Source organism: Sylvia atricapilla, chromosome Z, assembly GCF_009819655.1.
Source record: "Sylvia atricapilla isolate bSylAtr1 chromosome Z, bSylAtr1.pri, whole genome shotgun sequence".
In the NCBI taxonomy this organism is placed as follows: Eukaryota; Metazoa; Chordata; class Aves; order Passeriformes; family Sylviidae; genus Sylvia; species Sylvia atricapilla.
The window spans coordinates 81062246-81078401 of record NC_089174.1 but is presented as its reverse complement, the minus strand read 5'-3'; the positions used below and the strand labels follow the sequence as shown (position 1 = coordinate 81078401).

Sequence of the window (16156 nt, the reverse complement as noted above, 5' to 3'; positions counted from 1 at the left end):
CTGAAGTTTGGTGATATCTTGCATTTTTATTTGGAAAAATAATTCCCTTTAGCCTTTCCCTCAGGCATCAGTGTTAAAGCTGTGTTGCTTTTTCTTTTAGTATTCTCATCTCAGTGTGTGAACAAAGTCTTGATGGTTAGAAGATGTAAAGACCAGCTGATTGTAAAATTACTTTTGCTGTGCTTCAGAGAACCAGTTTGTCTTTTGACAATCAGTAAATATGCAGGAAGATTAAAGGCAAGATGTGAATTAGCTTTTGTGACTGGAATGCCTTTTCTCTACTGGTGGTTTCAGAAAATTGTAAAGTTCAGCTCTTGTTGCATTAAAATATAGATATAACCTGATTCAACATAAAGGTCCTAGCATTAAAAAAGCAGTTACCATCACATTTATGATATAGAAATGAAAAGCTGTATTTGTTCACATAGTAAGGAGCATGGAGTTCTTAATTATGCTAGACCACTCTCTCAAATAATAGGACTGACATTAGAGGACTCTGTATGTTTTATTTGGTTGCCAGTTTTTGTTCTAAACTAAAAGTATGATGCATTCTAAAATAAGAAATCTGCCTGTAACTGTCTTCTTAAAACTATATATTTTGAAGAGAATCCTTTTAGGAAACTGCTAAATACAACATTTATTGCATGAAAAAAATTCTTAGTGAATTTAAATAGGTAGCAAAAATAAAAACCTAAAGCCATGGAGCATGTACCAAACTTGAAAATCCAGTCTCCATAAAGGCACAAGCCCTTCTGGTGTTTGTGTAATGCTTTATTTTACTATACATTGCTATCTGAATAAAAGTACTTCATAACCAACTAGATTAAAAAAAATCTACCTGATCTAACAAATACTTCTGTGGTTCTGTGGTACTTGAGGACTGATATACATTCTACCAGTGTGAAATATACAGTGTTACCTAAGGGGTCCCCTACTAATGAAGAAAAGACTATAAAATCTGTTTTGTAGCACACTGTAATGCATAGTCTCTGCATCATGATTTTTTAGTATCAGTTGCTTTAATGTTGACAACATTATCAGTAGCAAGAAGTACTTTTTTAATCTTGCAATTTACAAAGCTTAAAACTATTAATCAGGTTAGGATAAAAAAAGTGGGAAGAGATCACATTCATTTGTAGTTAGTTAGAAAATAGAACCCCCAAATGGTTATGAACAAATATTGCAGAATAGGTATAAAATGATAAATGTATTTTACAGCAGTTGATATGTCTTACATAAAAAGTTATAGTAACTATTTTGCTATATTCTCAGTATTTCACTGAGAAACTGTTGAATGAGATGAATCTAAAGTGAACAGTTCCAGTTCTCATGTGTAATAAGTTTCAAAATATTTATTATGCAAAATCATAGTCTGATAAGTTATCACAGACTTTTGAGCTGTAGCAGAAAATTACTACTGTATAAATTCAGCACAATCATAGTATGCTTCAATAGGTAATAATAGCTTGAGTTTATTATGTGTTACATATCATTAGAGCATTCACTGAATCACAGAATGGTTTATTTTGGAAGGGACTTTAGGTATCATCTCTTTCCAACTTCTCTACCATGGACGGGGACATCTTTCACTAGACCAGTCTTCTCAGAGTCCCATCCAACCAGGTCTTGAGCACTTCCAGGGATGAGGCACCCACAACTTCTCAGGGCAACTTCTTCCAGTGCCTCACCACCTTCACAGTAAAGAATTTCTTCCTAATATCTAGTCTTAAGCTTGCCTTTTTTGGTTTAAAGCCATTCCACCTTGTCCTATCACTACATGTTCTTGTGGGAAGTCCCTCTCCAGCTCTCCTGTAGGCCCCTTTTACATACTGAAGGTGCTATGAGATTTCTCCCAGAGCCATCTCTCCATATTGAACAACCCCAGCTCTCTATCTGTCCTCATAGGAGAGGTGCTCCATTCCTCTGACCATCTTTGTTGCCTCCTCTGGCCTCACTCCAGCAATTCCATGTCCTTCCTGTGCTGGGAGCCCAGAGCTGATGCAGCCCTGCAGGTGGGCTCTGAGCAGAGCAGAGCAGAGGGGCACAATCCCCTCCCTGGCCCTGCTGCCCACACTGCTCTGGATGCAGCCCAGGACACGTTTGGCTCTCTGGGCTGTCAGTGCCATGGCTGGAGCATGTCCAGCCTCTCAGCCAGCAGGTCCTTCTGGGCAGGGCTGCTCCCAGTGACTTCTCCCAGTCTCTAATCATGTCTGGGATTGTCCTGACCCAGATGCAGCACATTGCACTTGTTGAACTTTCATGAGATCCTCCTGGGACCACTGCACAAGTTTGTCCATGTGCCTCTGGATGGCATCCTGTCCAGTAGTGTCAACTGCGCTGCTCAGCTTTGTGCCATCTGCAAACTCCGTGATGATTTTCTCCATTCAGGGCATTCAGAGAATTCAGAGTTTGGGGCTTTTTTCCCTTTTTTTTTTACTTTTTTTTTCCTTTTCTTTTTTTTTTTTTTTTTTTTTTTTTTTTTTTTTTTAATTTCTTCTTGTTATTCGTTTGTTGGTTTTGTTTTGGGGTGTTTTGGGTTTTGTTTGTTTGTTTGTTTTTGGTTTTTTGTGGTTTGTTTTTTTTTTTTTTTTTTGGTTGTTGTTGTTGTTGTTGTTGTTTTTTCTTGTGGGGAACTTGTTTTGATGTGTTTGTTGGTTTCGTTTAGTTTTGATTTGGGGGTTTTTTTGATAAATTTTATGTAGAAAGAAAGCTTGAGAACCAAAGAGGAATTGACTGTTTTATACACTTTTGGTTAACAATTATTTGGCAATTTGGTAAGCTTGGCCTGACTTGGTTAGTAGAGACAACCTAACCCGAGATTTTATTAATAGTTTTCATGTTTGTTTTTGATCTTGCAGAGCCTTTTGATAGGACAAATACTGCCAGAGCTGTACATGAGAAACAGAAGTTTGATATGATCAGAGGTGAATTTCTACAGGTAAAAAGTACATCTCATAATTTTTCGGTCACTTTGTTTTTCAAATGCTGGTCCTTAAACCTGCCTGTTTCTGATGTTTTATACTTCGTACTATAAGTAATAGAAATGTGTAGTTTTTTTAAAATGTGGGAAAATAATTTCTTAAGAGTGTTCATTATTGGCTGCCATTAAACTTCAGGTTTACACTGAAATGGGTACACAAAATAGTATAAACCCTTTCTCTTAGATTTTCTTGTGTGTGTAAAATTCTAACAATGGTACAACTTTGTTTTCATTCAGTGTTTATTCCTGCATGAATTTGACTGGTAATAGATAATATTTTATATTTCTCACTATCCCTCTTTTTAATAAATATCACCACCAAAATAATGAGGGTTTTCTGATTTTTGATAACTTACTTAGATGGGTTCTTTAGGGAGACCACACTCATAATTTTAGAACATGAGTAGTTCAAACAGGAACTTTCACTGTCCCAATCAGGGTAGGAGAGGACACTTGGAAACAAGGAAAAATTTAGACTTTGGTTTGTCATCTTTTTTCTGAAAATTTTTACTACCAACTTTCTTTGTCTCCTATCATAAGCATTGCTTTGGAATTGCAATTCAAATTCTAGTTTTCTGAGATCTCTGACTATTTTTTTGTGTAGTTATGACTAGGGATTAGTGCATAGAACTGACTTCCATTTAAGCTTTAACCATTTAAGACTCCCCTATTAAACTGTTCTTGGAGCTTTGTGTTTACAAGGCTTCAAGTACCTTGAAGACTTCTCCAGCAAAAAATAATTCTTGTAAGATACTTGTAATAGAGTAAATGCTGTAAGAGACACTTCAGTCAAAAAAGGTTAATATTTTCTTTGTAATTCTATTCAGAAACATTCATTAGTTTTTCTTTTATTTAACCATGTTAGTCTACAAAATACTGAATCATTCACATACTTGTACATAAAATAGTTGATTTTGTGAATCTACTAAAGTCATATTTATGAAGTGGTTTGGGCTCTTGTGGTACTGTGAAATCAGAATGAACTTCTCTTTTCAGAATTTTCAGTTAACAAAATTTGTTTCAAATCTCTGGTTTTCTGAAAAACATAAAAGCAGATTTTTATCCTAGCTGTCTGGAAGCAATATACTAGAGCAATACAGCCCTGAAAAAATGTCCATTTTACCAGATACCGTAAGAATTATAGTTGCTCTAAAAGTGCAAGTACTTTTTAATATCCTGCACTATTTTTTAAGAGGTTTAAGCAATCTGTTTTGTCCTTGAGAGAATTGTTTTTCTTGTGGTTTTCATTACACATTGGAGTGTAAATTATTTCTGTATAAACATAGGGGGGTCACTGCAGTTTTTTGCAGGGCCATGGCATAACAGATGTCCTGAAACTCACACTAGAACATAGAAGAAAGTTGAAATAACCTATTTTAGAGACACAACTAAGTTCTAGAAATGACAGTGAATAACATAATTTATCAGGGACTTTGACATGTTGGAATTTGAGACAATTATCTTACTGTTAAAATACCAGTTTAATGCTTAAATATTGTTAACACCTCTGTCTCCAAAACTCCAGTCTGTTCTTGAAAGGCTTTACCTTCCTTATTAGTTCATTGCATTTTGTGTACTTTTTGGATTTTGCGTCCCTTAAAAAATCCTAAAAACTAATGAACCAAAAAAATCTCAACCCACAAAGTTTCTTTTCAAGAAGGGGAAAAAATAAACCCTAATTTTGTGGAACTGTGATGCTTATTGTTAATAACGATTTTAAAGTTTTAATGGCAAAGATTATATAAAAAATATTTTTAAAAACCTTATGGTTTTTTTCCTCAGGCTTGGCGGTTATTGCAAGACAAGAGAGACCTGAACTGGATATTACCTTCAAAAGTAGCCAAATATAAAAGATAACTAGCTTCTTTTGTTTTCCTTTTTTTTTTTTTTTTATCCTGCTGTAAATAAAGAACATTGTCAAAATCTGGAGATACTTACCCCATGTATTTTGCCACTTGTTTTTCTCTGTAAACTTTTGTCAAGGAAATGCTTATAAGTATGGGGCATATTTTATTATCAGTATTTGGTAATACAGCTCTTCATTCAAAGATATGCTTTCTGAAAATGCTTGCATTGTTGACTTCTAGAAGAAACTCACAGCAAACAACCACAATACATCAATTTTAAGGAACATATGGGGATATACTGACTTGTTTCTTTGTGTGATCTGTGTAACCATTAATTCTGACAGATTTAACCATGAAATGTAGACATTCAAGGTTAAACCATGTGCAAATCTGACTACATCCTTAAGGCACTGTGCACTACCAACTTCTTGATGAACAGAGAGTCTGTGCTTTACATCTGCTTAATTGCAGTAAGCACTTCTGCTCAACTTAGCACTTTCCAGTTTTGTTTCATTTTTTCTTAGAATAACAAACAACTGTTCATGAAAATGAAGCTAGATTGTGGTTTGTAGTACTTTGAATATCAAGAACTATGATCTAAACTAGAATTTTCAAGCAACAGTTGTACTATGAAGAAGTTGAAGTAAAAAAGCTCGATTCAATGCGCATAAATGCTTCACATTCATACAGAAAAGGAAGAAAAAATTTTTGTGCTTCTTTTTACACATTTGCTGTAGTTGTGATGTCTCTTTTAGGGAAAAAGACCAAATAACAAAGCATTGCTAAAATAAGCTGGGCTTCTCATTTGATTTTATGTAAATCTTCATCAATTGGTCAGCCACTGTAAATTGAATCTAAATAAGTAATATTGAAAATTGCAGTTCTTCCAAAAAATTGCAAACCTTCTCTTAAACCTCCTATAGCACAATTTGTGTCTCTCATAAATATTTCATATATTGAAGCCTAATTATTTTTTAAGACTCTATTTACCACTGATGTCGAATTCGTACTTCCATTTTTTTAAGTTTAATATTTTGTATGGTGTCCAGTGAAATGAAGTTTATATATGGAAGATACGGGTTATTTTTCCAATTTATGTTATTTTCTACTGCATATTTAAAATATTTCCTATAATTAAGTAGACTAGGAAATGCCCCATGAGGTAAGACCCATGCTGCAATTCATCAAGACTTATCATGGCTATTCTGCAGTATAACTGTAAATAGGCAGAAGTTTGGTTTGTTACATTTCTAACAAGATGGTAAAAATCCTTACAACTGTAAAATAACAAGCATTATGTCTTCTTGTGCAGACTTTTAAGTTCTAGTTTATTTAGAAGTTCTAAGTACTGTAAACTACATGCCTGATGTGAGATTACTTTCTACACACTTTGTCACAGTCTAGTCTATGTAAAATTTTGACTTGTGTCTGCAATTGACTTTCCTTCTGCAATTTAAACTGTCTTTCAGTTTTAATATGACTGTAGCAGTCCATTGAAATGTTCTTCTTCTTTGGATATGTTCACCCTCACTGCACTTTCCCTATAGGTGGTAGACTTAGGTGTCAGTGAAGCATTCACTTTGGTTCACTTTATGTAAAATTGAAGCACAAGGTTTTAGGACAGGATGATGTCTGGATTCAAAGATGCTCCACAAATTTTCTGTAGATTTTGGGAAAAGGGGGTGTTGGTTTTATCTTCCCCAAAAATATATTGTCTGTATCTTTGACTAGAAAATTTAAAACTTTCCTGACCTAGGATAAATAAGAAGAGACATAAATGTTTAAAGTTGGTAAAAATATATTTTAAATAAGCTGAATGTGAGAAACAAAGCTTTATAAAAGGCATAAAACTTTCCTATGAGTTTGCATTGCATCACCTAATGTGTCAACATTTCTTATACTTTAAATTATGCTTCTTATTTGAAACCACTTCTTCCTGTTTTTGAAAGGTTAGTTTAGTGGTATCTGTGAGGAACTCTATAAAAGTTGCACTACCATTTCAGTGGTATTTTTAATAGAAGTTAAGGTCTGTAACGACAATGGCCTGTGTCTTTCAAAAGAATCCTTTTGTATTTTTTTCTCAAGTTTATGTCCTCCTGATAAACCATGTCTATAACCAGAAATTCTAGATGGTGGTTTTCTCCAGTTTTTTTGGAACAAGCCTGTTGATAGCATATTTGTTAAATAGTGGGCTGCAACTTATGTCAGAAAATTTCAGATATAATAGCACAAAATAAATGTCTTGGGGAGAGTGGGTAGGAACTGGACTTTAACTTTGGATTCAGTTCTCTGTAGTCTGAAGTTGTGGATTCAGTTCTCTATAGTCTGAAGTTGTTAGAGGTTTAATGACCTGGGTTTTCATCTACTCTGGGCAAGTATCCAGAGTGAAAAATTCACTAATGGCTATCATAAATTTTATTGTTAGGGTAAAGTTTTCACCTTTCCTCAGCTTCAAAAGAAAAACTTTCACATACTTATCCCTTAGCATACATTCTAGCAGGAATAGGTTTTTTAAGAGCCATTGGTAAAAGGTATTTTTCACAACTGACCAAGGTTTCAGTGTGTGTGCAAGATGCTGTCTTTGCACTTTTTTTTAAATTCTAATTCTTGACTACTCTTTTCGCATTCTTGTCTTTTCTCGTGTCATGTGTCAGAAACCACTGGTGTCTTCTCTAGGATTTTAAGAACTCACTTCAGTTCTTCAGGACTAAATTAACAGGCTCAGAGGTGCACAATAGGACCAAACACTGGCAAGGGCTTTACATTTGGTGACAGTAATGCAGAACAAGCATAGGCTATACATTGTGAAACTTAAAGTTTCTCTCCCAGCTCTTGCTCTCACTTGTCCTTAAATGTGAATGTGTAAGTGAAGTCTCAGTACCTTTAGATGTGTTGACAGTATAAGGTGTTATTTTTTTAAAATCCATCACAAAAAAATCAATATAAATCAATTTTAAGACTCACATTGCAGGGTGATGATAAAAGGATGTAAGATGATTTGTATAAAACCTGAAGTTAGCATTTGTGAATGCATTATATTTGTGAATCCCAAACATTTATTTGGAACTAGTGCTTTACTTGAACTTGGGTTACTGGACTTGATTCACAGTATACTTGATGTTAAATTTAAGTCCATCAGAGAATGTCACTCTTGATTTATTGTACTGTACTTGTTACTGGTTATCATGTATTTTGTGGGTTTTTGGGGTTTTTTTTCCCTTGTTTTCTGTAATCCTTGTGTATTCAGATATAAATATTTCCCTTGATTTTACTGAGTATGATGCTTGTCTGAAGATCATGAAAGAATGTGCGATTTTGGTCCATTTACAGGTCAAATTTACTTGTGAGAAATACAGATAGATGCAAGTTGAAGGGTTTCTGGTACTTGCCTTTCTCTTGCTGTGCTGAAGACTGAATCAAAACGTGTGCAATGTATGTCTTTTTCATCTATAAGCATTTCTAGAAGACTTGTAATGCTCTTGCCTTCCACATAAAATTTAAGAGTACTTCATATTCTTTACATTTTGCTGTGTACACTGTCTATGCTCATGGTGAAATGTGGAGCTTAATTTAGTTTAATATCTGTTTCAAATACACTTTTCAAAGAAATTGCATTGTCGCCTTGTAAGTTGTGTGTGTCACTGTGTGGATCAAGGGAGCAGAAAGTTTTACCTGTACCTACTGTGCTGAAATATCAGGAGAATTCTAATTTAGCGTGCAGAGGCAGCTTGTAGTCAGAAGTACATGGCTGGGTGTTTCTGTACTTATAGCACTCTTAAGGAAGAGTTTGCTGATTGATTTATAACCAGCTATTTATTTCAAGAACAATGAAAAAAAAAAAAGCTGGGGGCATTAGAGTTTATACTTGATACAGTTGTTTATACTTGAAATATCTTGGAACTTCTTTACTTAGAATCAGGGGTTTAGTTCTTTTCCTCCACTTGTAATTTTTTTTTAAATGAAGTCGTTGTTTGGACTAGTACAGAGGGGAAATATTTCTGTTTTGTCTATGAAAAGCACTGCATTTTTTGTAAAATGCAGAATAATAAAGGGTAAATGTGGCTTAACCTAAACTCTGCATGGTAATGTAGTTTGTCTTTAAGCTATGAATTGGTTCAAGTCTGCTCAAACAGGAAGTTTTAAATGTCCTGTGATTTAACACATTGATAAATTGAGGGTTTAAATACATTTTTTTTGCATGGTTGAATACCATGGTGCATCTGATATCTCTTACAGTACGATATAAATAATTAAATGTGTTTGTTGGAGCCTCATCTACTAGTTATTGTATTTGACCTTTCCAGCTCGAGCTTGAAGAACTCTGGGGTGAGCTCAAGGGCAGGACTTGTGAAATATGCCTTCTCTTGAGGCCATAGATAAACTCTCCTTCTGCTTCATCAGTGCCATCCACTCCAAATTTGCTAGAGGTGGCGGGGGAAGGTCTGCTTGGTCCCCTTCCTCCCTGCTGCTGCCTGGCTGCCGTGTCTGCTGTGCAAGTGTCTGCTGTGGCAGCAGCAGCAAGCAAAGGGGGAGAGCAGCTGGAGAGATGGCCACAGGGCCACGTGTCCTGGCACCGGTTGGTGCTGGGAGCCAGGGTAGGAACAGCAGCCACTCTGCGCCGTAGCTTTGCTGCCTTCTATTTAAAGACTGCCCTGAGTCAGGAGAAGTGAGTGCTACTGGGGATGACAGTTGCTTCAGGCAGCCCTGGGGAGGACAGGGCTGGGGGTAAACATCACCGACAAGGGCCTGAGCAGGGAAGGGAATGGAGGGCTCCCGTAGCACCGAGTGCGACAGGGCATCTGAGACCTCGTCCTTCGTAGGAGATGAAGAGGAGGAGGAGGAGGAGGAGGAGGAGGAAGAAGAGGAGGAGGAGGAGGAGGAGGCCATAGATCCAGAGGAAGCAGAGGAGCTGACTAACAGGTATGTCTCCTCAGGGACTGAGCCCCAGAGGGAGCTGGCAGCTCCACCCCAAGACATCATCCCCCAGGAGCTGCCAGGATTGGAGTCCCATGCTGGTTTAATGGCTTTTCCCTTTCCTTTACCAAATTCCTGCAGACAAAAAAAAAAAAAAGGGGGGGGGGGAGTAGAGGGCTGTAATATTTTTTTCAGATGAGTATGGCTGTAATTAAGTTTTGTGTGGTAAGCGCCTACCCCGAGTTCCCTGAAAGCTTTTCTATTTAAAGCTCCTCTGATGTGCCAGCTCAAGTGGCATCTCCTTCCACTCCTCCCTCTCTGGCTGACTCTTTGTCACATATGGATCTTAAATGCTCTGCAGATTTGCTTGTCAGAGAGAAAATGCTCAAAGATTATAATGGTGCATTAAAATTGGTTCCTTTTTACGGCCCTTTATTCCTTCCCACTTCCCTCCCTCTTCACTTTCTTCTTTCCTTAAAAAGGAAAAAACTCGTTATACATGCCTGCTATTGCTGGTCATGATTTATATGGCTGATTTTTGTGGTGGAACAAATATTCTATCCCTTTGATATCTAAGTTTTTTCTCTTTTTAAAGTATTTTTGTTTTCTTAATAACTTCCACAGAAACAGATTATTGTCCTAATATTGCTCTCCTACCATTAGGAATGTAACAAGCAAAGCTGTGGCCCAGTGCCCTGCCCAGTGGTCCTGCGCAGGATGCAGAGGCATCTGCAACCTGAGCCCTGCAGACTCACTCTGGCTGTGCCAGTGCCTTTGATTTCATAAAGAGACTGCAAGGCCTGACAGTCCCTTGAGTAGACCCCACCAGTTGTAAGTGGATACTCTAGGAAGAACCTAAGATGTTAATGTTGTTAGCTTAATTTTTTTCCAGAAACCCATTTTTTTAATAAATGTATCATAAAGTTCCTAATACCTCTGTGCCGTGAAGCCATCTGCATATACCATCACTCTGTGTGTATCACAGTTCAAGGTGCTTTCTGACACTGCTGATGGTCACTGGAGAAAAAAAGATGGCAGTGGGAGGCTCTCTGCACCTAACCCACCCAAAGTGCTGCAAGAACAAGGGCCAAATGGGGAAATGTATCCTAGAACTACAGGAAAACCTTCCTAAATGGGAAATAAGGAGCTAGTTTTCTACAGTGGGGGCACACTCTGGTGTGTAATGCTGCTTTGTTCCCAAGGGAGATGTTGGCTTTTCGGTCCTATACTGGCAGAGAAAGGGGTTGCGTGCCAGTAAAACGCTGCTTACACTTGGTTATATCCCTGCAAGAAAAATCCATGGAGTGGAGATGCTCACTGCAGACAACTAAAACATGAGTTAGATAGAATTCTTAATAGATTCTGCAAATAAATAGCTAATAGTAAAACTGAAATTGTAAAAAACAAGTAGGAATTGCTAAAAAGAGAGTGAAATCTATGTAGCCTCACAGTTATTTACTATTTGTGCTGAGAGGATGACTTCTCCATGGGTGCCTGTTAGGAGCTCGTCACAGCTGCGTCTTGCTTCTGGCTGGCAACATCTGCAATGCAAACTTGGGCATTGCATCTCAGCACTTATTTAAGTCACAGCAAACATTCTCTTTAGTTCCCAGTTATATTAAACACAGCAGAGTTTTTCTCTGCCCTTAACTGTCCTACTGATAAACAGTTCAGAGTCAACCAGAGAGGTAGAGGTATGCTAACTGGTAGCTGAACATATTTAAATTGGTTAGTTATAATAGGTTAAATTGGTTAGTGTAATTAGGTTAAATGAGATGTAAAATTTTGGGTTTGGCACAAATGTAATGACTGCACCAAGCACTCAGTAATAGCTTAGAAAAGTTAAATAAAACTGACTCTTTAATTGCTTAGATGTCACAAGTGTCAGAGTTGTTGAGCTTTAAGCCTCCTTCTGTGGTCAGTGCCTGGGCAGAGCTCTTGGCAAGAACAGACAGGTTGAGCCTCTGGGACATACTAACTCAAGCTGTGAGCTAATTATTTGTTGACAAACAGGTTTTCAAGCCCCCATTGCAGAACAGATTTTTTTGAGTGCATGGGCTTTTAAAACATAGCTTAGAGGAGATGTAACTAATATGCAAACTTGGCTGAAGGCAGCTTGTCTTGGACGCTGCTGCCACCAATTTATTTTTAACAACCCCAAGTTCTCCTTTCTGCTTTCCTCCTTTGAATGCAGTTGAACAGCACCTGGCTGTGCAAGTCAGCAGAGAAGTCCCCACTAGCTCCTGTTTCTGCCTTTCAAGCACAGTAACTAGCCTCATACCTTTTTTATATGAGAGTTATGCAGCAAGATGACTGCTCCAAGGTCAGGAAGCGCCTCTATGAAACAAGCAGAAGAGTCCTGGTGTTCCTCTGAGACACCAGTCCCTGAGCTCTGACCCCACCACTCCAGTTCTACACTGGAGTGTAACTGCAACAAATGAAATCCCAAAAGCTGCAGGAGAAATTATGACTTATCCCAAAATTACAAGGCATGTATGTGAAAGGCAGAAGAGTTTGGGTTTCATGTCTTTATCACCCTTATTAATGTAATGTTTAAATAATTTGGTTTTTTGTTCTTTTTTTAGCACAGCTTTTTTATGTAAGTAATGAGACTGACATGTAGCATCAGAACCTATTAGAAAGGTGGGATAAAGGTTTCATAACCTTGTCAGCACAAAATCCCCACTGATCTGTGTAGGACCTGTACAAAAATATGTACAATGCCTTTGGGCATTTTACTATCTAGGATAGATAATTATGGTAGATGGCTTCTGTTTCTAGCTCAGTGTATCCAGTTAATCACCTAAACAGGGAAAATATTTTGAATACTGTGTTCTTGTAGGCAAGCATGAGTATGATGTTAAGAGGTTTTAATTTTTGTATTGGTAATGGTGAAAATTAAGTTCAAGTAAAGTAAAATTGTTTACCATTTAACGGGTTTACATACCCACTGGAATATCTGTGTCTCTAACAAATGTGTGATGGATGAGCTGTTCTGACACAGTTCTGTCTTTCAGACCATTCTCAGCTGATTTCCTTCTACAGTGGGAAGGTCTCTGGAAGGTGTCTGTGTGCAGGGTTTACATAAAAGTGGCTCTGCAGCTAATTTAAGTGTTTCCAGACAGCTTGTTTGCCTGGAATCAGTAAAGGTTCATTTTATCTGCTCATTTAGTATTTACCTATGACCAGTAGATGGGGAGAAAAATGGGGAGAAAGTCCATGAGTTCTGGAAGTAGTATTTTGTTGGTTTGTTTAAATGAAGCAGTCCATCCACAAGATCAGAGGTGTGTAAATTTTAGAGACAAGTCTTGTTTATAGTGTTTGATGAAAATGGATATAAAGAGAAGCACAGTGGAGAAGGCGTCTTCCTGCCATGCTGCAGCATCTGGAGAGCAAAAGACTGGAATAATAGCAAATGGATGGTGAGAAGGAAGGGGTGGGGAGTGCTGTGGATTTGTCTTCTGAAAAAATAAGTTACCATACCCTACCCAAAGCAGAAAAGATATGGGGAAATCTTGTGTTATTTTAGATGCCTCTATATGAGGTGGTACCTGACTTGGGCCAGGGTGGAAGAGATTGGCAAGGCTTTTTTTCTGCCAACTGAAGACGGAGCATGAGCAGGGGAGGTGAGAGAGGTAGGAAGCAGAGCTGTGCGGGCAATTTCGAGTATGTTAGGCTTGAGCAAAAGGTAACTGAGGGCAGCGGAATGGGGTAGAATGCTGAGTGGGGGCATTGCAGAGATGAGGGGTGCAGCCAGCCCCCACTTGTCCTGCAGCTGAGCACTCCATGTTTTGTTTCTCTTCAGCCTTTTGGGTAAAACTGAGTCCCTAATAAAGGCCTGTGTTGCAGTTGGGCTGTCAGACTTCAAGAAGTTCCCCACTGGGTCTCAACAGAGTGATTACATAACTGTGTAAAGTGTCCCACCTGGACTGAAGTGTTTGGTACCTATGCTCCCCCTGCAACATGGTGGAGAATCCAGAGTTCAGGAGCATGGCAGACCTCTGGGCATGGAGGTGCTGTGGGCTCTCCAACAGCATCTGATCCTGCAAATGGCAATGCTACTGGGCCATGCCATAACCAGGTGTCTGGAAGACAAACTTGCACTATGGCAGGTTGTGTCCCTTCATAAGAGATGGGAAAAAATGTGTGAGACAAGCCCAGGCCCTGGCTTCCAGCTACTGATCATAAACCCCAACTTTGTAGCTGGGCAAGCAGCTGTCTTACCGCTTTTAGATAATAGTTCCTTTGAATTTCAACAGATGCATGAGCCACTCTGTTGCAAGAAGAGGCATCATTAACCAAAAGAAGTCCACAGTACCTCTTCTGGTGGAAGGCTGGGTTTGAAATGGTGTCTTTCCTTTCCCAATTCTCTTAGTCTGAACAAGATGGATGAACTGTACCCCTGGGAAATGCAAAACAATAGCCAGAGACCTTGCTGAGCATACTGATTGCTGTAGGGGGAAGGGGGCACTTTGGTAAAGGCAGAAACTCCAGATATGTCCAGAATAAAAACACAAGCACAGCAAAGCATTTACTTCAATTGGGAAGATGTAGGAGCTTTCAGAAAATAAGATCTTGTCAGTGAAGACTACAGACATAGGTTGACATCTTGGTCATTTTATCTGTGTTGTTTTCTGCTTGTGAGGAATTATGCAGCAAGCAGCTCCACATTTCTATGATACCAGCAGTGGCAAGGTCTGATATAAAGAGAATAAAGAGGGACTGGGGAGAATATCAGAAAGCTGATAGGCTGGCTCCATATATCTGTCATAGTAGTGGTGTGTACAGGTGGATAGACCCCACTCACTGTGAACACAACCACTCCAGCAGCTGGGGAGGTGAAAACTCTTCCCTCATATGGGAAGCATCCATCTTTATGCATACATAAAGAAACATCTGTCCAGCCTGCAAGGTTGGACTAGAAAACTGGAATCCCAGTGGGCACAGCACAGAAGTGAGAAGCAGGAGGAGGCAGAAAGAAAAATCTGGGTTTGAGCTGTTATGGTAGGAGGCACAAAACTGGCTATTAGTGTCTCCAAGACTAAGAAAAGGATTAAGTCCATGTCCTAGCAGTGAAATAACATGCTGATAATATATGTGCCAACAGGAACGGGTGTGAAATATCTTCATGGAAAAAAGACAGCACTGGCTTTTGCCCTGGATGTCAGTGGCTTCATATCTACATTTACGAGCTGAAACATTGCAAATATCTTTTTGCAGTGACAGACATTTCCTATGACTAGAGAGGGGTCTTTCAGCTACAACTGTGCAGCTTGAAAACAGTTGACAAAAGGCCAGCATTTGGAAGTGCATTGGAAGTAAATGCACTTTGAGTTTATGCCTCTCATTCTGGTCTTCAAAGCATAAAGCAACATCTCCTCACACTGTAGAGTAATATGAGCTGTGAAGAGTTTGTGACCATGAAAATGAGATAATGATGCATATAATTCAAGCACTTTGCATAGGCAGGGCCGGGGCAACCCTTTCTTATTCATTAATATCAACTCAAGTGGGAGTGCTGCTCTGTTCTGTATGAAGGTTTATTTAATAGCACCAAGTAGTGCAGAAAAATAGGTTTAAAAATACAAGAATGATGTAGAAGTCGAAAAAAATGAAAAAAAAATTCATCTGTTGTTGTGGACTAAAATAACTGAAAATTTCCTTAGTACTATTGCTATTGATTTTTCTTTTTAAAAGATTAGTTTTGTTTTGCTATGTCCAATCAAGGACAAGCCATGGAACTTGCAAAGAAAAAAGTAAGAGAAAAGTTGGTATAGATGTGTTCTGCTGTACCTCTTTCTCCAACCTGTAAGTTTTCACCTCTGGACCTAGCCTTTCTGGAGAGTAGTACACCAAAATCAGCTGTGCATGCTGTGGCTTAAATCTGTTTGAAGGCTGGGTTTGGCAGGGCAGGAGGGGACTGGCTAATATGCAGTAATTTAGAATTGCACTCTCAGACATGCTTTCTTGGCCTTCAAGTTGCCCTGCCAGTCACCATCTCCAGGCCAGCCCCATCACCACAGCTGGGTTTCAGCCCCACTGTGTTGTCTCACTGCAGGCTGGTCAGGCTGTTGTCCCACAGGGACATCTGTTAGCACCAAGGACATCAGAGATGCTCTGTGCTTTGGTCTACACAGACCTGAGCATGGAACAGCCCAGCACAGCCCTTCTTATTCTGGGCTCTGGAAAGTAAGTTAATGTAAATGTAAGGGTAGCACCAACAGTAGCAGGATTACATTTCTATTTCCATTAGGTACTGAGCATTTTCACTGAGTGTCCTTTACAAAAACTCACAGTCCAGAGGGTTTGCTTGATGAAGCAGTCATGACTTTCCACAAGATTTCTTCTCACTTTCAAAGACCTCTGCCTTCTGACTGGTGCTCTGTACCCTCTGGCACAGTGCCACCTGTTTCTC

At 38.7% G+C, this 16156-nt stretch overlaps 2 protein-coding genes across 2 annotated transcripts in view; both read left to right on the top strand.

Moving 5' to 3' along the window:
* The window catches only part of TENT2 (terminal nucleotidyltransferase 2), a 47022-nt gene extending 38581 nt beyond the window's left edge, over positions 1 to 8441 (top strand). Inside the window, exons 14-15 of the mRNA XM_066338891.1 lie at positions 2859 to 2938; positions 4763 to 8441. Of these exons, the coding sequence (XP_066194988.1) occupies positions 2859 to 2938; positions 4763 to 4837 (155 nt within the window). The 3' untranslated portion in view covers positions 4838 to 8441. The remainder of the gene's footprint in view (positions 1 to 2858; positions 2939 to 4762) is intronic.
* A 1020-nt stretch (positions 8442 to 9461) lies between these two features.
* CMYA5 (cardiomyopathy associated 5) overlaps positions 9462 to 16156 on the top strand; it is a 46483-nt gene continuing 39788 nt past the window's right edge. Inside the window, exon 1 of the mRNA XM_066338881.1 lies at positions 9462 to 9747. Coding sequence (XP_066194978.1) covers positions 9590 to 9747 — 158 coding nt within the window. The 5' untranslated portion in view covers positions 9462 to 9589. The remainder of the gene's footprint in view (positions 9748 to 16156) is intronic.